Below are 23,358 nucleotides of genomic sequence, written 5' to 3' on the forward strand. Positions count from 1 at the left end.
AAGCATGTCCAAGTGTTTTATCCATGGAAGCATACATATTTTCAGAAACGTACGTTTAAAGGGTTGAACTGATGATGTAATAGATCATTGTCATTGTCTGCTTACTGCGCCAAAGCTTCACACATCTTGACCAATAGGCTGCGTCCACAACTGGCAAGTAACCTTTCCCATTTTTTATGGGAAAAGATTCATTTTTAATCTTGCCTAAATCACTTCTTAGGACTTATTAATACATCAAGTACACAGGTTTAATTTAGCTAGCTGCACGTTATTATGAGCTGTCAGATATTTTTAATCAGGGGATATAACTAGACAATGTGTATATCACATGGATTTTTTTTTTTGTCATAACGTACATTTGTGCACCAGCGCATATGACTGCTGTTATTCAGTGTGAGCAGATGACGGTACACTAAGCCCTTGGTCTGACGTCACCCAAATTGTTCAACCCCACCCTGCTTCACCGAGTGTGTGCCAGCTGACATCACGGTCTGGTTATGTGCCCAGAAACACTCAGAATGCTGGTACTTATCCCCATGTTGACCATTATTTGTACTGCATCATCATATATGTATTACCCTGTTGCCAAGCACATAAGCTGTTTGTGTGTATCTGCCGTTCAAAACAGATCAGTCTTTTTTTCTGACCAGAGCCTGTCCAGAGTAGCACACCTGAAAATGTTTTTAAGCCTCTATTCTGTGTTTTTTATGGATGCGTCTGGTAGTACCTCAGGAGCCAGCAGTTGAGACCATACCTCAGCCAGGGCTGGGGTCAATTCCTGTTTACTTCAGTGAATTCATTGAAATTTCATTCATGAATTTGAAAAATGTCCGCTATGTTCCATGGACGCACACGTGCACAAGCAGGCACGCACGCATGCACACACGCAGACACACACACACAGACACAGACACACACACACACACACACACATGTGTGCGCACACAAATAGATGCACATTCACTCACACACGCAAGCACGTACACGGGAAAGGAAGGGGCCAAGGTGACAGAGAAGAGATCCACAGACAGCTGAAAGGTTTCAAGTCTATTTTTATTCCTTCATGTCATCCTCCACAAAATGTTCACATCTTTTAGCCAATCATATACCTGCTGCCCTCTTACATCACACCGCAATTCAGCAATCAGCATTTTTTACAGGCAGCCTGTGCTGCCAATTCCATCTCAGGTCCCACCCATCATGTCCACTGAAGTTTCTTAAGTGATAAGAAGCAAGCTGTACCACAAGAAAGCACAGAAAGAGAACTGAGGTTCTTTAGTTTGTGTCTTTAAGAAAAAGCAGAAACATTACAGATAAAATCAGAAATAATCTGAGATACATTATCCAAGAAAATATATGTGTTTGTTCTTCCTCATGGTTCTGGATTATTTTTGACAAATTACAAAATGTAAAGAAGTCCTAGTTCTGGCATTCCCTGCTCTTGCTGGATGCAGACTGTTCGTACAAGAGAAACTTCTGGGACAGCTACTTTTTTTATTTCCCTCTTCTTCTTAAATACAACTTGAGACCATTTTCCAAGATCCTTTTTGTTCTAATCAGAAGCACAAATACAAATACCTCCAGTGCATACAATGAAGGCAGACACCTCGAGGAGCCAGCCATTTTAATGATAAAATAACAAAAAAAACAAACAACCAAATGTGGTAACGCTTAATGACACTTAACTGACACGTGTTATTTTCATACACAGTGAGCCGCTGCTGGGGTGCTATTTCTGTGCCCAATTCTCTACATGCTGACTCTGTCCTTTCACACAAAGTTTCAGAACATTGCCTCTCCTCATCACATACTGCATGTCTCAAAAGGTAGGGAGTGTGTGCGCGTGTGCTGGGGAGGGGGGTAATATCTCACAGTATTAGTCAGTTACAGCTACTCAAGAGGCACACGAGACACCCCCTCAAAGAAATGGCACGATCCACAAGTTTTGTTGCGGCGCATTCATAGCACTGAAACTTAGAGCCCAGAATCATACATCCAGCCCACCTTCCTGGACTGAACTAGGCTAATAGAGATTCTTCAGTAATACTAAATATATTTTTAGGATGTAAAAAGAGCCTCTTTTGATCTAGTCATATGAAATGGCACACCTATTGGCCAAATGGATGTGGAAGAAATCCATATGGTAATACAAAGGAATACTGTGTGTGTGTGTGTGTGTGTGTGTGTGAGAGAGAGAGAGAGAGAGAGAGAGAGAGATTTATTAATGCCAATAAAAAATAATAAATGTAAATGATGTGTTTACTAATAACTGTCACTGCATCTTTCAGTAGAGGAGTGCAGAATATTGAAGTGGGGGTGGCACAGCAGTTTTGGGTGCCCATTGGCAGCACCCCAAAAGTGCTGCATTCGGAGTAGGCGTATGGACCGTACCATCTCAACAAAAAGAAGACTCATCTTTTTCCCATTTCCATCTCTCAAAGCGGCCACGCGATTCTTCGCACTTCCCTCAGCATCTGCCTCACAAAATGGCTTCCCTTTTCTTACCCTTCTCATTGTCTCGCCGAAGACTACCTTTCTTTTCGTCTTTAAATTGCTCAAATCGTCCTCGTCCTTCGTTCAGTAGACATAAAGCACAATCGACATCCACACCCTACGCTGGAGTGATTTAGCTAAAATGTAAAAGCTTTCAGTGTCACGCCACGATGGCTTCAGTCAGACAGCTGCTCACGCCAGGAGCCTTTATTGCATTTTAAACACACAATGTAAGCCAGAGCCGGGGACACACACACACACACACACTACATTTACCACATCACCATTGTGCACAGTGTATTCTCCTTTCTATCTGTGTTATATTAATATGATTACTCTAACGTCGTTCTCTACATTGCACGTGAAATAGAAACTCGCACACACACATTTTTAGGCACACGTCTGAGTTTCATGCTTCCTCTGCGGCGACCCCCCAAACGTGTGCGGAGCGGAGAGGAGTGCCTCGATTTCACAGCCGGTGAAAAGCGTGATTCCTGACCAACTCGGACTCAAGTGGGAAGCACTCACTGAGGGAAACCCAATGTGAGCAGGTGACGTCACCCAAAACTGAACCCCTGCCCTGCCACAGCCACCCTAGCCCTGAATCCTTCACTCAGTCCATACGGGCTCCAAGCACGGTTGCACCGCGGTCTGGTTTTTCCTCATTTCTGTGTGCAGATCTCACTTGAACAGGTCCCGTGTGCTCCAAGTCGCTTGCTTGCTTTCGGTGACCGTGTCCAAAAGGGAATAGATTCTGTGGCGATAGCCCGAACCTGCAAAATCTTTGTGATTGGAACCGTTTTGCATGGCCCAAAATGTTTCCGTTCCCACAGTGCTACTCCACACATTAGAAGTTCAAAGGTCATTGCTTGTGCACCAGAAGGGCACCATTTCTGTGAAAATGACCTGCACTGTTCAAGCATGCCCCGTACCAACAACAAATTTCCTTTACAAAATAGACTTCATCCCAAAATTTCCGATTAAATACCTGCCCACAAAGCCCCAAGTTAAAATTTCAAACATGCTGTTTTTATACCAACTTAATGCATACTACCCAGATTGTTGATGGTAACTGCCTTGGATATACAATGAAGCAAGTAGTTCGCTCTGTACACCACAGTCAGGTAGTATTTTATATATACGTAGTTTTGTATCTGAGTTCAGCTGAACATTGAACTGAAATGGGTAAGGTGCTGATTGGCTCTTGCAAGGTTTTAGGTATACTACACAAGTGTTTGAAAACAGAGCACACACTTATTTAAAGATAGGCCTTTAACAGGTGAAAAAAACCTGAAATTCACAAAGAAAATAACCAAGGCTGGATTCTATAAGGCCCCACAAAGATACCAGCCACACCTAGGAAGCAGCAAGCTGCACTCCAGCCAACAAGCACATAAATATATGCATCTTTATGACCATTTTAATATCTGCTTCAATTTGTGCATGATGTAGAAAACAGAAGACGAAACCCACAATTGCTCGGTTCTGTCAGGGAAAAAAACAGTTCTGATGTCATGTATAGTTAAAATATTTCTCTCCCAATAAAACATAATGCCCTATATCTTGTTTGTTGGGATGTTGGAGGAGTGCGAATCCCCATCTGTTAATGTCGCTGAAACCAAGCAAACTATGTAATGTACAGTTATGGACTACAGTGGGGTTTGCAAAGCTGCTGTTTAGCAAAGCTCCACCACAGACAGGAGACAAACTCAGCGGTGGAAGAGAATGGGCTTCATTATGGGGCAGGGTGGATCAGGGCAGGCAAAGGGTAGGATGGAGCGGGAAGGGGCAGGTCAGGGCAGGGTGGGGTGGGATGGGGTGGGGCAGGCTAGAATGGAACAGGGTACGGCGGGCCAGAGTAAGGCCGGGGCAGGGCAGGGCGGGCAAGGCAGGGTGGTTAGGTGGGGCAGGGCGGAGCAGGCCAGGGTAGGGCAGGGTGGCTGGGGCAGGTCAGGGCGGAGGGGGTAGCATAGGGCGTGGCCCTCGAGTAAGGGCAAGGCAGGGCAGGGCGAGGGCGAGGGAGGGCGTAGCAGAGCGGGCGCAGGCGTGGGCGTGGCCCCCCTCAGTAGTGCACGGAGCCCGGCCTCCACACGTTGGCCTGGATGCCCATGCTGGAGGTGCTGAAGCGGGGCCTGGGCACCCTGACGGACAGGGAGCTGCCCGAAACAGCCGAGCACAGGGGGCTGAGCTCCGGGGCGCTCTTAAACCACTGCCTGCCATTCTGGAGCGGGGCGTAGGCCGAGCCGGGGGGCGGGGCGGGGGCGGGGGCGGGGTTCGGGACGGGGGCGGAGTAGATCCTGGGCAGCTCCGGCAGGGCGCCCGTGGGGGCGGGCGGCGGAGGCGAGAGGGGGGCGGGGGGCGGGGAGACGACGTCGGGGCGCCACAGGGGCTCCCCGAGGGTGGTGGCGGAGCGGGGCGCGATCACGGCGGGGCTGAGGGACGCCGGCGCGGACATGGGCGTGGGCGTGGAGAAGCGCTTGATGTTGTAGACGCGGGCGGCCTTGACCGGGATCTGCTTGGGCGCGCTCAGGGAGATGCTCTGCGATTGGTGGTTGCCCGGCGCGGGCGTTCCGCCGCCCCCGTAGGTGAACATGGCGGAGTTGAGCTGGTAGGGTTGCCGGCTCATGACGTCCATGGGCTTGGGGGGCTGCTTCTGCGCGTCGCTCTTCTTGGCGACTTTGGCGGTCTGGGACGCCTTCGTGCCGCGCTGAGCCCCCGGTGGACAGGAAGGGGACAGCAGGGGGTTGTAGCTGATGGGAGGGGGGGCGCGAATGTTGGGCGAGTACTTCCAGTGAGACGGGAGGGAGGGGGTGGGCGACGGGAGGCGGGGTTGCCCCGGCGACACGGCGAGATTGGCGGCGGGGGCCGTCCTGTCCACCACGTACCTGTCCATGCGGCTCTGCCGCCGCGCGAACAGCTCCGCCCCCTTGCCTCCCATCTGGGGGATCTGGGGCCCCTCGGGGGCCGCGTGGGGTTTGGGGGCCACCGGTGGCGGCAGCCTGCTCTTGTGGACCTGCATGAAGTTGCAGGCCTCCGCCCCCAGGTTGAGGAAGTCCTCCTCGGGGCCGGACTCGAACCCGGGCTCGGCCCCCGCCCGGGGCTTCTCGTCCAGGTTCTGCACCAGCGACAGCAGCTCGGGGTTGGGCGAGTTCTGCTTCTTCTCCTCGGGGGCGCTGAACATGGGCTTCTTGCTGCCGCGGCGACGGGCCTCCTGCAGGATGCCGGTGCGGGCGGCGGGCACGGAGATCCTCTGCTCGCGGGACGCCAGGGCCTCGGCGGAGTTGGCGGCGGCAGCAGGGTACTGCGTGGGGACGGGAGTGGGAGCCGGAGCGGGAGTGGCCGAGACGGGGGGCGAGGGGGTGGTGGTGGCCACGGCGACGTACGGGTTGAAAGACACCTTAGGCGTCGGCGGGGGAGGGACCGCTACGGCGCAGGGCTGGTGGGCAGGGGGAGAGAAGGCCGGGGGAGAGAGGGGACCCACAGGGGTAGAAGATGGAGAAAAGGGCGTGGCTGGTGTGGGAGTGGGACAGGTTGTGGGTGGTGCAGGAGGAGGAGGGAAGGTGGTGACTGGTGCAGGAGCCAAGGTGAGAGAGATGGCTTGAACAGGAAGTGGGGAAAAGGGTATAGCTTGTGTAGAATATGGGGAAGCAGGAGTTTGTGTAGGAGGTGGATAGTAAGATGTGGTGTGTGTAGGAGGTGGAGAGAAGGGCATGGCTTGTACAGGAGGTTGAGAAAAGGTTATGGCTTGGGCAGGAGGTGTAGAATATGGTGTGGGTTGGGTAGGAGGTGGAGAAAATGGCGTGGGTTGGGTAGGAGGTGAAGAAAATGGCACGACTTGGGCTGGAGGTGGAGAAAATGGCATGGGTTGAGCTGGAGGTGGAGAAAATGGCATGACTTGGGCAGGAGGTGGAGAAAAGGGTGTGACTCGGGCAGGAGGAAGATAGACAGATGTGGCCCGCGGAGCAGGTGGAGAAAGGGGAGTGGCTTGTACAGGAGGTGGATAAAAGGGCGTGGCTTGGGCAGGAGGAGGATAGAAGGACGCAGCCTGTGCGGGAGGCGGAGAAAAGGGCGTGGCTTGGGCAGGAGGAGGATGGAAGGACGCAGCCTGTGCGGGAGGCGGAGAAAAGGGCGTGGCTTGGGCAGGAGGAGGATGGAAGGACGCAGCCTGTGCGGGAGGCGGAGAAAAGGGCGTGGCTTGCGCCGGAGGGTTACATGAGGATGGGGCGGGCAGAGGTGGGCGAGAGAAGGGAGTCGCAGTGGTAGAAGATGGAGAGAACGGAGAGTAGGGAGCAGCGGCTACAGAGGAAGGAGGGGAGAGCATGGAGGGCGGGGCGTTCCTGGGGGCGGGTCTGGGCGGGATGTAGAGAGAGGTGGTGGAGACGGCCCGCTTCACCTCCGAGGGAGGCGGGGAGAAGGGGAGGGGCGTGGCCCGGGCGGTTGCCGCGGGCTGCGCGGGGGGGCTCTTCTTGGGCGGGCCGGGGCGGAACAGCACGGGCGTGGTGGCGGCTCTGTGGCTGACGAACCCGGCGGCGAAGGGCTGGGCCGTCCTGTTGAGCACGGAGCCGGGCGGCCCCGCCCCTCCGCCGTTCACCACGGGCGGCGACATCACCACGCTGGCCCGGCTCACCACCGTGCAGTCCCCGTTCATCACGCTGTAGTTCACGGGCGCGGCGGGCACGGCGGGCGCCGCGGGCGCGGTAGGCAAGGCGGGCATGCTGGGAGTGGCAGGCACGGCGGGCGCGGTAGGGCTCAGACCCTGAAGGGGGGGTGCCTGTTCCGCGTACGTCGATACGGGCGCGACCTCCGCCGCCGCCGCCTCCGCCGCCGCGGCGCGCTCCTGCCCCCTCCTCCTCTGCTGCTCGAAAAGCTGGGCGCCCTTCCCGGAGGTGGCGTTCAGCCCCGGGCTCTCCGTCTCCCCGCAGCCCGCCGCAGGGGTCTTCCTCTCCAGGATGTCCAGGTAGTCGCTGTCCCAGGCCGACTCGGGGGCCGAGGTGAAGCCGTCCTCGTCCAGCTCCGACTCGCTGCCCGGGAAGACGCCCTCCTCCTCCTCGTCGTCCTCCTCCTCGGTGGTGCCGTCCTGGCTGGACGCTCCCTCCACGCTGCCGAAGCAGGTGAGCGTGTACTTCTTGGCGCGCTGCCTCCGCTTCTTGAACATGAGCACGCCCTTGGAGTGCGGGTTGGGCGCGTCGGTCAGCAGGGCGGCGATGCTGCGGCACCTGGACCGGGCCTCCTTCACCTGCTTCTCCTGCACGCTCTCGCCTCTGTGTAGTTCTACAGAAAAGCAGGGGGAGACAAGAACGGTTCAGCAGTGAAATCCCATCCCCTTTGTACCTGAACGAGAGGTCGCAATAATGCAGACACACGCAGAAACATTACAGGCCACAAGGATCTCTTTTAGGACAGTTAAAGGTTAATTCGCCTTAATACAACGTGGGAGTAAAACTTTACAGTGTTGCCACCTGATTTAAAGGTATTGTAAAAGAAAAAATGGCATTTTAAGGTCAACAGCCAGAGGAAATTAGAGCAACTGTTTTTAATGTGGATACAAACTGGGTTTAGGTTTTAATCCTGTTGGATCCAAAGTGTGTTTGTGAAAATGAAAAATTATCATCAGAGTGTAAGAGTATTGTTTATCCATCATCTAACCTGCTTATCCTGGGCAGGGTTGCAGGGGGTGCTGGAGCCTATCCCAGTGTGCATTTGGTCAGAGGCAGGAAAACACCCTGGACAGATTGTCAATCTATCGCAGGGCACACACACCATTCACTCACACACTCATCTCTATGGGCAATTCAGAGTCTCCAATTAGCCTACCTGCATGTCATTGGACTGTGGGGGGAAACCCATGCGGACACGGGGAGAACATGCAAACTCCACACAGAAAGGCCCCGGCCGGATTTGAACCCGAGTCGAGTCTTGTTCTGGATTTGAATTTGAACTGACAGTGCTACCCCATGCACCATCGTGCTGCCCGAAAGAGTATTGTATCGGATTATATTTTATTATTTCATTAATTAAATGATAATTAACATTAAGAAGTGTAGTCTCCTAGGACTGACATCACTAGCCCCTTTCAAATCACTTTGGAGGGGTGCTGTACAAACAACAGACTAACATGAATTAAGGCTTGATGAGCATTTATAAATTACACATAAGTGGTGAGTGTCCAGCTTGGGCCACAATTAAAAAACAATTAATAGTGTTCATACCAAAGGCTGAAAAACAATGAATAGACATAGGCATATAGGTGCCAAATATAAATGTTTTTGTTAATGATTAGGTGCAATTAAATGTACATTGAAAATGTGATTAAACTGAATAATAACCTGAAGACGATAAATAACTCCAGTTATAACGCTCTCATTAATGGTATTACCTGTGATATATAAATATTAAAACAATTTAAGAAGTTGTGTAAAAAAGTCTCATATATTGCAGAATCCAATGAATAAGGAAATAACAACAGAATGAAGCCAAATCGATTATTATAATACTAAATGCAATAACCATAACAAGAGAGAACAAGATGACTATTATGAAACAAATTATTTTTCATTCCAACATAATAACATCATGCCCTTAAAAATGACAAGAAAGACCTGATGTTTCAGTGACTTGAAAGGACACCAAAGGCTCAAAAAAGAAAAATAAAGGAAAGGAAGATAAGTTTTCAATGTGTGCCGCTGGTCACATGATACTGGGGATATCACAGTAAGCTGAGAATCTGGTTAATCGCTGACAAACAACCATTTCTGACCTTTACACAGAGAACTCCATGAGATCAGGCAGCCAGAACAGGCTGCGGATGGACTAAAAACAAGCCCACCTGCCCCCTCTATATCTAGCCCTAAACCTCACAGGTGGAAAATGAGAGTGTCCCCCTTACTCATATAGCACACGCCTCTCTATAGCTATTCTCTGATTATTTACTGGGGAGTTCAAAACAGCTGTGGGACGCGTTGACCGGTGGACGCAGACGCAGATAAATCGCAACGCTCATCCCCTATAAATAACTGGGCACATTCTACACTCAGAGAGAGAGAGAGAGAGAATGACCCTCAGGGTTATATCCAGAGATTTATTTAGACCATGGATCTCAACAGGGGGTGTTTTTGAACGAGTTCCCGCTAACTTGTGGAATAACATCCACCACGTCCGAAGAGTAACAAGTGAGTTCTCTAACAAAGCCTCACGGGTCGCTTGTTCAGCCCGGTCACACGGTCAATGTGAGTGCAAAGGTGGGGTAGCCTGTCACCCCACGTCCTATTAGAGTGATGGGGGCGCTGTGCCGGAGGAGGTGCTGTCCTTGAGATGAGATATTAAACCAAGGTCCCGACTCCCGGCTCACCGTGGCCATTAAGGACCCCATATTGACCCCCAGCATATTAACTGTTTTAACTGTCTGGTGGACAATAACCGCTCACACTCTGAAGTGTGTAAGTGCTCTGACATCAACGGGTGGAAAGATCAAGGACTGTCACCATCACGAAAGCATTTAGCGAGTTACAGTCAGGAAAGCTGCATCATAACAACCAGCAAATAGGCAGTAAACTATATTAGATACAGACAAACGGCACAGAAAAAAATCTTTCTCTTTTTATCAGACAAAAATATATAGGATTACATTTTTTCACATACCCCGTCACACTCACCCCCAATACCGTGGTGTTGATATTCAGTAATGACGAAGCATAGAATTAATTAAAATCGGTCCCCCGTGAAATGATTCGCCAAGCAAAAGCCACAAGCTTAAACCTCCCCATAGACTTTACCATCTGCCTACACCAGTCTGCATCCAAACACATGTACCTGTACACTGCCCCGCATTTCATCAGCTCAGCAAAAACCTGAGGACAGACGGCTCGTTCTGATGACCATTCACCAGTCAGATCTGTTAATATTTTTCATATTCCCACAGATATCCTGATTTAAGGGAAAGGATCCTTGTTTTTTTTTAAAAAAGAAAGTTAAGAAAATACTTCTCTTCCTCAAGTAAGGTATTCTCCAGCGCACTCAAGCGAGGTGCATCAATGACACGGCACAGGAACCGGCGCGGGTGTCACTCACAGCACGGCGACTGCCGACGGACCAGGAGATTCTCGTCAAGACTCTTGTCTTCTCGTTTCCTGCGTTTCCTCTCTCTCTCTGTCCCTCTCTCTCTCTCTCTCTCTCTCTGTCTCTCTCCCTCTCTTTGTTGAGCCGGCTCGCGGATGGCGGAGGGTGGCGGAGGGTGGCGGAGAGCGTTACCTGTGTACACCAGGTCTCTGTCGCCGTCGGCCTTCGTCGAGTGAGTGAGGCTGGGCATGCCTTAAACCCCGGGAGGGGAGGGCCCCGGGCGGCCCGGCGCGTTCCCCGCCTTCGGGAATGCGTCGGCGGAGGCGCGGCCCGACGGTGGAGCCCAGCCAGGCGGAACCCGCGGCCAGGCAGAGTCCTGAGTGATCACCCCCCCCCCCCCCCCGGGCCGGACCTTTTAAAGGCCTTTTGTCCAACCGCGGGACCCCGCCGGCCCAAAGAAACGCATTATGTCACTGCGGGGCTATTCTTAACAACGACGTGACTGACAGACGCTGCGTCCACCTGTCTGCCTCAACTCCACCTCCCCCGCCCCCCCACCATCATCACCAAGCAAGAGGGGAACAAGGGGAAAAAACCACAGTGTGCAGCTCAACCGCCCCTCCCCAACCCCCACCTTCCTGTTAGGACCCAAACTGCTGTCAATCATCTCGCCGTGACGCGGTCGGCTCTCCCCAGAGCTGCATGAGTCAGCGCTCAGACATTCGGCTTCGGGGGGCTTCATGTCCCCCGCGTCCTCACACCTGACGGCGGGACAGCCTCAAAGTTTAAGCGCGTCGTCTAGCGGGGCCCCCCCCCGCAGCGCGATTGGCCCGGGGACGAGAAACGGGGAGAGAGTGACGTGCCTCCTCCCTCTGTCAGCTGTGACTCACTGACATGGCTGCCGGCCTCACTTGGGATTGCAGGTGGTTTCTTGTTCCATTGTTGGCCTCGATGTTGAGGGTAATGTGCTTTTGAAGTACTTGATTGACAAGTGCCACAGAAAAAAAAACCATATGAATGATAAAAAGTAATCAACAAACAAATTTGGTTTGAGCCGCTGCTGCACTTTTGTTGGACATTTCTGCACTATTATGTTCAGAAAAAATATGAATCACAACATTATAATTATTTATTTATATAATAATTATTTTAAATAAAATCCAACAAAATGAATCTGCACTAACTAATAATTTAAATTTATTAACATGCTGCCACACAGTAAAGTGTTAATTCAACTCTAACAGTGTTAAGGGACCAAATGTTATCTGTTTCAAGTTGAATTAACACTGTCAGAGTTTAAATAACACTCGACATTTTACTGTCTAAGTTTATCTCAAATTTAAGGAACCGTATTGTGGCCTCCCACGACTTTCTGGTTCACAGGGATATAAAAATGAGGCAACACATATAAAACCACCACGTGTCACCCATCACCATGGGAACAGATTTTTAAAAAACTCTCAGAAGAACTACAGTAAGATCAAAAAGGGCTGTGGACCATCACAAGTCAGCAGATGGTTACAGATAATTAAATAAAAACCTAAAGATACCACTTTCCACTATTAGATCACTATTTAATGAATACATTTAAAACCACTGGAACTGTGCTAAAGCTGGTGGAGAGTTTTGCAGCCACACACAGTGTGGAGATGGTTATGGAGGTAAAGGGAAAGCCAGGGGCCACTGTTGGACATCTACACATGTCTTGGGGACACAAGGTCTCCAGATCTACCATCAGGTGACACGTCTTTGCCAACAGACTTTTTGGCAATGCTCTCAAAAAAAAAAAAAACCATTGAGAGCAAACTCAAATCAAAAAAATAAACAATCAACAAAATAAATTATATGTGTATATAGACACTTAACATACACATATGGAACATTTACATATATATATATAAATATACTTCCAAACCCTCAAACAAAGTATGAAAAATTTATACACTGTCGATTGTGGACTCTCTGACACAATGCAAGTAATGCACACGTGGTGCTCCAATGTGTGAATGATGTTACTGAGCTACCCTATCTTTAAAGCTGGTCGGATCATCCTTCCCAAGCCAAGCAGATGGTACTGATATGGATTTCTTTTCGCTCCACCACTGACAGACCCCTCTCTATCTGCCCGGGTATTACACGAATCGCCCACCCTCCTCCCTGTCTCTAGGTAACAGGTGACAGGTGTAAGGTGACACGCCCGATGTGCTCATGAAGCCAGTATCTGTTCATGCTGTCATCGTGCTACTGCGTCTCCCACGGTGACAGAGAGGAGCAGCTGGACGGCTCAGATAGGGGATCACGGCCACATCCACTGTCTGTTTCCCCCCTGCTGCCAGTGACCTACCATTCACTCAGATACAGATACCTTCCCCCCCTCCACACACACACACACAAACACAAACAAGCAAACACTTGTACATACACACGTACACACATATATACATAAAAACACACACATACATACAGATAAACATAGATATACACACACAAAACAGAAACAAACACGCCATGGTTGTGTGAGTGGGGGGGGTTATTTGTATCAGAGTGGATGATCTGTGTGTGTGCGTGTGTGTGTGTGTGTGTGTGTGTCCGTGCATGCAGGCGAGCATGTGTGTTACGTTCCAGTTTATCAAATATACTGGAGAAAAGATATTCTATAACTTCACGGCAGAAAACAACTTTACGATTAATATTATTATTATTATTACATATTGTAACCCTCCATTTGATCCAATATTCCTAAAAACAGCTACTGGCACCAACTACTATACGTCCCCTCACCACTGGTGTATTAAGGGACAAGTGACCTCAACCTCCACCCCACTGTATACTGTGTGAACAATGGGCCACCTTCTGTACAGGATTCCACACACACACATACGCACACACACACACACACACACAGACACACATGCATGCACACACACACTGACACACACACCCACACACGCACGCACACACACACAGACACACATGCATGCGCGCACACTCACCCACACACACACGCACACATGCACACACGTGACCAGAGGAGGGATGAACAATCTACCCAAAGGACCCAGGACATTCCATAATGACATTTTGTCTGATATGATTTGCGTACTCTACATTGGTTAACTGACACTGGGGCAGTTTATCTCAGGTTTTTAAGGGGAGGACTAAGAATAGCAGCTTGGGAGCACACACACTTATGGTGGGGGTGCAAGGGAAGAAGAGGCATCTTTTTATGAACACCTCTACTCTATGGTGATTTGTCTGCAGTACCCATATTCTGCTATATATTGCACTTTATACAACAGTCCCGACTGTGCGTTGTGGTTGGCTGAGATGCATTCCGTGAGTGCTAATATGCAGTATAACATTACTCAAACCTCATCACTGGCCAGAATCAGTCCACGTTGTTCATGTTAGATTGATACGTCACCAAATCGAAAAATAATACTTTGTTAGCTACTGTAGCTACATTTCAACAGCGATTATGTTACTTAGCCTGCTGTTCCAGTGTCTGTCGTTTTTGAGCCCGCCGTTCATGTTTTTTTGCGTTTGTTTATGGCGTTGCCTGGCAACAGGGACAGTTTTAGGAGCTATATTTATTTGCGGAGCCAAGTTAAATGCAATTTAATCAAAACAATGCTTCGCTATTTTTTATTCTTTTAATGCAATTCAAAACTTTGCATTAAACTGTTGTATGAAAGCAACATCACATGAGAGTGATCATGTTATGGCCTATATCAGCAACTAGCAACCCTCTCATGTGCTATTGCTCATATATTACACTAGATATGCTATATTAACATACCTGGGAACCTTTAATCCCAGTCGGTGGTTGTGTATGACCCCATGATGGTGTTCACATTGCCATCATACTACCCCACTCAGGACAGGTATGCTAACAGCTTCTTTGAGATATCAGGGGAAGTAGCTTCGTGTTGTTTTAATGAGATATTAGAGGTGGTGACATGTTCAATTGTTCACGCAGTACTTGTTAACAAGATATTTCAAGAAACTTTAATAGTGACTTTGACATTCATTGTGGGTGTCGGGACAGTTGCCTCAGTCACTGCCCCCACCTTCCCCCCCTTACTCTCGGCATCTGAACCAAGCCAATGAAAAAATTATTTAAGTCAAGCATCCTATCATTTCCTTCCTTTAGACACATCTTAATCCTACCCTGTCCTTGCTGTTTTTCTCTCCTGAAAGGATCTAGAGATATCTCACCTGTGAAAACGCATTCAGAGACGCGTATGCAGGTTATCGCTGCTGGAGAGAGGATGAGTGACATGCCAGGACACCTCATGCAGCTGCGCGAGTCCCTGATCTTTCTGTGCAGTAAATCAGCTGCCAGTTCCACGTATCAGAATGACTGGCATGTCGCTAATGGCTGCTATCAATAGCACTGGGACGAATACACGCACAGTGCTGTGTGTGTGTGCGCATTTGTGTGTGTGTGTGTGTGTGTGTGTGTGTGTACTACAATGTACAAGACCCAAACACAATTATATAGGAAGGGAAAGAAAGAGAGAGAGAGTGAGAGCAGCGGAGGGAGAGAGAGAAAGAGAGAGAGAGAGAGAGAGAGAGAGAGAGAGAGAGAGAGAGAGAGAGAGAGAGAGAGAGAGAGACTAAGCCTTTGACAGCAGACAGCAGCTGGAAATTTTTCGGCCGTGTGGTGTAGGACGCGCATTATCTGCCTGAGTCACAGGGCAAATATAGCCCAGGGCTGCACCTCCAGGTCTCTCCAATGCCCTCACCCCCACCCGCACCCCAGCACAGTTCACTGGCTCTCCGGAGCCCACGCGTGGGAAGGCCGCGCGCCCCTCACAAACACTCTGAACTACAGGAAGCTACGGCTGCCTGCCAATCAATCACAACCGCCAGCATCGCTCCTACATAACAGGTATCCATGGTTAAACACCTCATATTCTCTCGTATTCAGTCCTTATTTCGAATATTTTTCCTCATCCAATTAGCAGGTGAACATGTTCTGTCTGTTTAATTCATAAACCAAACCAAATGTGTTTAAGAAACATTTAGACTTTTTACCAGTTTGTTGGGAGGGGGAAGGTTTTTTTTTTTTTCTGCTCATTGTTTTTCATGACCTTCACATCCCATAAAAAATACATTACAACAAAATCCTCATTCATTCAAGCGTCCACACTTCTGAATTTGCTGCAAAGTCAAAGCAGCAAAGTCAATCGCCACCATGTCTGCATTAATGAAGATCAGCGCCATCTGCTGGACATTCTTAGTTCAGTTAAGTCCTGAAGACAGAAGCCACTAAACAGGCCATCAAGTGATCTTGATTCCAGATGTTCAATCTGATCTGACAAGGAAGGTTAATCATGAAGTGGATACTGCTTTGCCCCCCCATACAGATGTATCATATTATGGTGATTATATTATATTATATTATATTATATTATATTATATTATATTATATTACATCATATAATTCGGCTACTGGAGAGGTACCCTCCTAATATATCAAATATTTCATTGTGCTTTTAATTCATTATACAAAAGAAAGCTTGGTCTGTTCACTATCTTTTTCTTTTTGAAGACTAAGATGTCTCCTCATGACAGGAATTTTATCATTAATTATACAGGGCCACAGTTACCGAGCGCAGTCCCCTGACCTCCGCAGTGAGCGGTACTGCTGGGATTGGGACGGGGAGGGCAGGTACTCACTGGCTTGTTTGGCTTTGTCCATGTAGGTCACGGTCAGCTCCTCGGCCACCGGGTTGTCCACGGGCCCCACCATGGGCACCAGCTGCCCGCGGGACGCCAGGAGGAGGGCCTCCTTGGCGCGGTCGGGCGAGACCAGCGGGGGCAGGCTGGGCGGCTCCTGGAAGCCGCTGTCCACCTCGTTGGGCCCCGGCCCTTCGGCGGGGCTCTGGTCGTCCAGGCTGGAGGACGAGTTCTCGGGCGAGTTGTCGGCGCGCGGGGGCTGGTAGATCACCTCCCGGCGGGCGACGCCCGGCGGGCTGCCCTGCTGCGGCGGCGAGGCGTCGGGGTAGGCCGGGGCGTCGGGGGCGCTCTCGTAGCCGCTCATCTCCGAGGTCTCCTCCGGCGACGACTTCCCGCCGCCCATCTTGGCGGGCGAGCCGCTGGGGCTCCGCCTCTTCTGCCGCCGCTGCCGCTCGTGGGCCGTGTCGGCGTCGCTGTCCGTCTCGCCGTAGTAGGCCTCGCTGTCCGGCGGCGACGTCACCGACTCGCGCCTGGGCGGGTCGTCCCGGCCCGTCGGGGACATCAGCGCCCCCCGGCGGACCTCCCGCACCGCCGCGCGGTACTCCTTGTCAATTCGGGGCGAGGGGGATCGGGTGAGCAGCACCACGGACTGGAAGCCCGACGGAGCCCTGCAGACACACCCAGCAGCATTCACTGCCGTTATTTGCCGATGTTGTGAGCAGAGACGGAAAGTCCAGGTGTCAGAAAGTAGAAGTCCCGCCGTGTGTTTCTTCCATCCACAAACTCCAGCCAGTAACTAGCTCTGCCTCCTGACTGAAGAAGCGTGCTAACTAGCAGATCCAGGTGACTGGAACAAAATACTGGGGAGGACTTTTATTTTCTGAACCTAGATTTTCCACCTCTGATTGTGAGACACAAACCATCTCCACAAGACACGGCAACATAAAACATTGTCAAAATAAATTAGAGCCAGCAATGATATTTTGGTAACACTTCACAATAAGGTCACATGAAGTGGCATTAACAAATCTAGTTGTTAACATGAATTAATGATGTACAGATACGATAACAAAGCTGTACAGAAGTTTTCAATAGTTAGCACTTATCAACCACATTAGATAATACCAATTCGTGGGACCTTATTGTAAAGTGCTACTAACATTTTTGCGTGATGCAGATTCACAGTAGATATTCATCTCAGTCTGTTTTTTTTCAAGTACCTTTATCACCATCTCAGGAATTTGTGTCACATTTCTGTCTCACATTCATATTAAAACCGTTAATATTTGACACATCACATTGAAGACATTTGTGACAGGCACAGGTCATACTGTATAAGGACCACGAGCAATCGTTTTTTTTCTTACATTAGCATGTAAAGCTACAGAATAAAGATAAATATTGCCATTGTCCAAATGTATAAACAGAACAATAGCATTTGTGTCAAAATTTCCTTTTGATGTGAAGCATTGACATTTCTAAGCACAAGAGCTTGAGGTCAGATGCAGTCAGTACGTTCTGTAATGGTTATTTGTGTAAAGGTTGCTTTTGATTGGGAGCCCATTAAACGGAAGTACTACTGATTGGTTCGTCCTACAGATTTCCCTGAAGGTGCCACACTGCTTGCATAAGTAACATGGTCTCCTAAAGACCAATACCGGATCCTCCTGCAGTGGGCAGTATAAAAACCTGTGTTCCTTTTTGGATGAACAAACGAAAGTGAACAAAGCAGGTTCAATATCACTGTTTTTGTATTCGTTTTGTATTCGTTTTGGTGTTTGTTTGCTTTTCTTTCTTCGATTGCGCAGGGCGCGGTCCTGACCTCTTCACGCGTATGTGCAGAGTTCCTGGTCCGCCGTCGATCAGGCTCATGGCCTGCGCGTGGGACAGCCCTCCGCACAGTTTATCGTTGATGGACAGCAGCTCGTCCGCCTCGCGAAGCCCCGCCCTGCACGCCTTGCTCCGCCTCCGCACCTGCGCCAGAAGGGGGAGACACAAACGCCGCAACGCCGGTGAGGGGGATCACTCCTATCTGGCCTCCATGATGGAAAAGAAGGCTCCTCTTACCGCCTGCGCTATGAATAAGTATGCAGGATCGTACGAGCGTATCAGCTGTTTTCAGACCTATTTAAAGGAATAATTATGTCTACTATGTAAGGAAGCCATTTGATGTTGTTCGTAGCGGGGGTGTCGTTTCTGTAGATCACCGCCGTGCGAATGCTTGTACGCTGATCTGGCAGCCCCCACTGAGCAGCTATACGCAGACCGATGCGATGATCTCATCGATACAGCCCTCATCGATCTCCCAGAGCACTGGAAGGCCGCACATGCCTATCGAAGCACATACAGGCTCTGCTAATGGCTAATACAAGTGGCACGGCACGGAGTCTATCCTCACACTCCTCCCCTGATCAAACAGTGAACCGCAAGTAAAGGCAAAACCAGGGAGAACCATGGCAGGAATTCACACTTGATTTTGAAAAGGAGAAACAACCAATGATAATGCATCCTACAAACTTCCCTGAATAGTATTTGTTCATATTTTTTTGTCTCCAGAACGCAGTAGACACTCTTTGTTCATAGGACTGGACTTGTCAACCAAGAGGTGCAGGCCTGACTACCATTGTAGAATGGCGGCTAAACTGAACTACAAGGAAACATAGAGGTATATAAATTCATAATATACAAGCTATGTACTGTAGACAATGATCACTCCTGTCAGGCAGGGTGACATCACTATGAAGAGCAAAGCAGCTAGATGCTCAAGTACATTTTGGCGCTTCAACAAGCTCTGCTCGGCACAACATTGATAACTTCACCCCATGTCCCTTAGTCCTGGTCCAGATAAGTCCTCTCACTATGGCTGGTTTTAGCATCAAATGATTTAACATAAATCAGTTTTGGCTCTGCCATAAACTAAGCATTGATTGATATTTGCTATTTGCTAATCCTTTTTTATGAAGCCATTTTTGAGAGGTGTGCTCTCAAAGAAGACAGGGGTATTCTCATATGAGTAAAGGTGTTCAAAAAACATGTTTCATTCATTTAGTCTTTTTAAATAAATTGAGCCACTGACTACAGCCAATCAGAAACACTAGTTTCTTTAAAGAAAATCAGTCTCATACATTGAGCTCTGCTAAGTCAATACAAGCACATCCCTTTGGGAAGGCTTTCAAGACAAATTAACATCCCCTGGACAGATGTAGTAAGTGGCAGAAATTCGTTAGGAGAAGCAAAGGTTAAACAGTTTGGGGACATGGGGTTGTCAGTCTCTATGCCAAGCACAGCTCCCGGTTGTTGCTGTGGCAACAATGCAAACATATTCCCTGGTGTAAATTCATTTGGGGAAAGACTGCCAGGTGAAGTGTTTTTTAAATGGACTGGCAATCCAAATCTCTTTATCCCTGACTTTTAATCATGAAATTAATACAATGAAGACTGATCATGATTGATATTTGGGAGGGGAAAAATTTCAGTGTAGAATATCACAATAATTCACTGCAACTGGCAGATGCACCGTTCACACTCCAGCTTATGGTAGATGCAAGAGAATCAGCACAAAATGCATAGATATGCCAGTATACCTGCTATATGCACAAAAACCAGCAGGTGGCAGTCTAGCATCACTCTCCTGTTCTGTGAGGTAGAGTAAATGTGGCTAGTACATGGGGTCCCTCAAAGCATATTGTGATTTCAAGGGAAATATCCAGGAAATATCAATGCCAATAGGTAGCAGGCAGCCAAATAAAAAACAATAAGACAGCCTGGCCAACATTGTCATACACACTGTATTACTCTGACATTATGGTGGCGACATTAAATGTCCAGGACTTAAATCCCTTACTAAAAATCTCAGCCAACCACTGGTTGCATACACCTCACTGTGAGAGAGTTTCACATCTTACAGGTGGGTCTGACATTTACATCTTATATCCTAATGACGTTTCAGACATTTATGGCATGAATTTATGATTTCCCAATATTTCTGAAGTTCTGGCTGTGGACCGTTACTTTGACATGACCTTTTAAACAACCCTCTCCCTTCATTCCATAGCCCCCAACTTTACTCCTCATGTCCCTATCAGTGTGGGAGCTAGAGTGGGGTAAAGGGGGGGGGGGGGTGCACGCTATTAGGCAGATCCCAAATACCATCTGCCGGTCAGGGGTCACCTCATTTTAAAATAGCCACAACAGACTATTATGCACAGTGGGAGAACTTGGATTACAATTCTGAGTGGTCTGGAGTCTGCCATTCACAGAAGACCACACCGGAGAACAGCTGAAATGTAATGGGGAGTTAAAGAGGTCATAAGTGATATTTTATTTGTGCATGTTAGTATGCAGGCACTGAAGTGGTGGGACGTGTTGGGACAGGTCCGTCGAAGGGGGGGGGGATCTGATTTGTCACATTTAACAGGCTATCGGAGCGGCCTGAGGATGGGAATAGCGCGTCTAAGAGCTGCCACTTGACGGAAAAAGCCACGCTCCAAAAGGAGACCCTGGGAAAGTGACCTTGCGGAACGACAGGGGAGAGCACGCTCGGGAGTTTTTGGACGTGGCCCAGCGGCTGTCACCGTCCTACGACAGGTCTAAAACATTCCTTGAAACTTTTTAACATGGGATGGGGAAGAAAAAAGGAGAACCTGTCTTGACCTTAAGGCCGATCCCATCAGGCTTTGCTTCTGTGAGAGCCAGCCGCCCAGAATAGTCCTTTGATCAGAGGAAACGCATTTTGCACAGTCAAACAGACACCAACTCGGGCCCGTGTATATATACCCGGGTAACTCTATTCTGCGCTCGAGCTGGGCTCTGGACAGATGCTGCTTAGGGAGGAATCTTCCGAAATATTTTGGTAATGAGAAAAGCCGAATGATTGGCGAAGTGTTTACGGCACAAACAGATCGCTCTCTCTCTCTCTCTCTCTATCCCTCTTTTATCTAGCTATTTCTCTCTTTTCTGCCTGTGGTTAGTTTGTTAATTGGTTTTTCTCTTTATGTTGCTTGTATATTATTTTTGTTTTGAAGTACAGTCATTTCAGTGGTTAAACAATGTCCCAATAAAAGGGTTTTTTAAATCTCAAATCTCTCTCTCTCTCTCTCTCTCTCTCTCTCTCTCTCTCTCTCTCTCTCTCTCTCTCTCTCCCCGGTCCTATGAACTACTCTCCGCTGGATGTAGCGGAACCCATGGTACTCACAAAGGTTTTTTTTTGTCTCACATCAAAAGTTTGGAAGTTTGTAATCGACTGTTCCCCTAGTTGACTGGCCTTCAGTGTGGCCATTTACTCCCCTCTATCCCCCCCACAAAAAAGAACAACTTGCTTGACAGCTGAATTTCTATTGTAATCCTGTACATGAAACTACATGAAACAATAGTACTTTCACAGGAAGGTTTGTACTAAATGTTGCAAGTATGAACTTGTTCTAAGGGATTCTGAGTGCATCCGCAATAATTTTTTAAGGTAACATGATCATTTCTAGATCCCATAAAACTATAAATTGGATTAACAATACTTGAACATTCACAAAACATATTTCTTTTAGAACGTTCTCTCCATGGAGAACACAATCATTTTAAATGACAGCTTTCCTCATTCACCATTTTGATTGAAGCATTCACAGAATTCCCAGTATACGGTAGGGCTCAAGATGGACTCTGTGGACTGTATATTTAAGCCAATGGGGTGGATGAACCTCATCAGAGACAGTGACCCCAGCAGTACAATGGCGTGTTGCCTGGAGTTAACACATCTTTAAGGCATTCTGTGATGACACGGTGCAAACTAACAAATCTTCCAAATGCAAATGTGTCCCTCAGAAAAAAAACTGCCGGGCCATTCACTTCAGCTCTCACGGTAAATTTGTTGAGACATGGATGCAGCCGACTATAACAAGCTCCACATGAACTTCGATTCCAGGAATATTTTACAATCGGTGGAGATATTCCATGACCAGGTGAAGATGTGAATAAACACTGCATTTTTGTCATACATGTCAATTTTTTGTCACTGCATGTTCAGAGAAAAATATTAATAAAAACGTACAGATATTAAGTAACACAATAGTTTATAAACAAAAGAAAAATGATGTGTTCACTGATTTCTGCTCAAAATTCACAGTTCACAGATTAAAAGAACCTTGAAGACAAAAGCTAGCTGAGCACATGACTCACATGCCCTGTACCCCCGGTCTTACAGATGACAAGAAATTAGACAGCCAGAGCTCAAAAAAATGTTGTGGTCTGATACCAACCACCCAGGATGCCATTACGCTTCCAGAATTAATATAAAACATGAGAAAATTCTAAAATATACAGCCATTATTATCTGAATAATCACAGTCGTAAAATTTGCAGCTGTTCGGAGCCTGCCACCATAAGCATGGCTTGTTCACTCATCTTCCCCCTGTCCCGCTCCCCAGAACCTTACCTTAGCTACTTGTAGGGGTTTCTTATGCTCAGCGCCACCCTGTAGTCGAAAACCCCAAGGTGCGCCCCCAGACAGGGTAACCACAATCTCTTCGGCCACCATTGTTCCTTATCACTGCTCCCTCTCCGCAGGCAGGCGTGTCTCTCTTCCTCCGTATGTTTCTGTCTGTCTGCGGGGACCCCTGTTAGTGCTGGGCCATGCCTGACAGTGCTCCTTCAGTGACCCGGCTTCCTCTCCTGACGCTGCACTGTCTAGCACTGGTCTTCCTTCCCCTCAGACCTTGGCACCTGGGTCGAGACAGACACACACGCACACGCACGCATGCACTCAGCACCCACCCGGATGGTAAGGCTGGGTGGAATGGCGAGAGAGAGAGAGAGAGAGAGAGAGGAGGGGGGGCTAACTTCAACCCTTCCTATCGGCCACACTTGTCCTGTCAATCCAGGCCCGGCACAGAGAAGGATGCTGACAGTTCTGCCATAAATAGCCCAGTCTTTCCAGGGCTTTTGTCTCTGAATTCCTACTAACATGCTGTTAGGGGACACGGTGGCTATTTTAGGAACATGATTCTAGTGAGCTCTGCTACATGCACAAAAGTAGGGTGCACTTCGGGGAGGGGGGCCTTCTAGACTAAATACACAGTCATGGTCAACGAAAAGGAGTAGGTAATAGGAAAAGAACTACAGCCGATTAAATATAGT

The 23,358-nt window shown here is 48.6% G+C and overlaps 1 protein-coding gene across 1 annotated transcript; it reads right to left on the bottom strand.

The window, feature by feature from the left end:
- Positions 1–1,034: 1,034 nt before the first annotated feature.
- On the bottom strand, positions 1,035–23,031 carry LOC135247503 (synaptopodin 2-like protein). Its single transcript, XM_064321007.1, has 4 exons — positions 22,658–23,031; positions 18,056–18,207; positions 16,234–16,901; positions 1,035–7,764 (listed from the first exon to the last, which is right to left on the bottom strand). The coding sequence occupies exons 1-4, from the start codon at positions 22,757–22,759 to the stop codon at positions 4,556–4,558; spliced, it is 4,131 nt and encodes a 1,376-aa protein (XP_064177077.1). The 5' UTR covers positions 22,760–23,031; the 3' UTR covers positions 1,035–4,555.
- Between the last annotated feature and the right edge of the window lie 327 nt (positions 23,032–23,358).

This window comes from Anguilla rostrata, chromosome 2, assembly GCF_018555375.3.
Source record: "Anguilla rostrata isolate EN2019 chromosome 2, ASM1855537v3, whole genome shotgun sequence".
Classification (NCBI taxonomy): domain Eukaryota; kingdom Metazoa; phylum Chordata; class Actinopteri; order Anguilliformes; family Anguillidae; genus Anguilla; species Anguilla rostrata.

What these genes read in the sequence shown, in the direction of transcription:
- LOC135247503 (XM_064321007.1), bottom strand. Translation starts at nt 22,759, where the DNA reads ATGGTGGCCGAAGAGATTGTGGTTACCCTGTCTGGGGGCGCACCTTGG. An exon ending in AACCCCTACAAGTAGCTAAG is followed by an intron (nt 18,208 to 22,657) that starts GTAAGGTTCTGG and finishes CTTCTGGCGCAG; the next exon opens with GTGCGGAGGCGGAGCAAGGC. An exon ending in CTGCACATACGCGTGAAGAG is followed by an intron (nt 16,902 to 18,055) that starts GTCAGGACCGCG and finishes GTGTGTCTGCAG; the next exon opens with GGCTCCGTCGGGCTTCCAGT.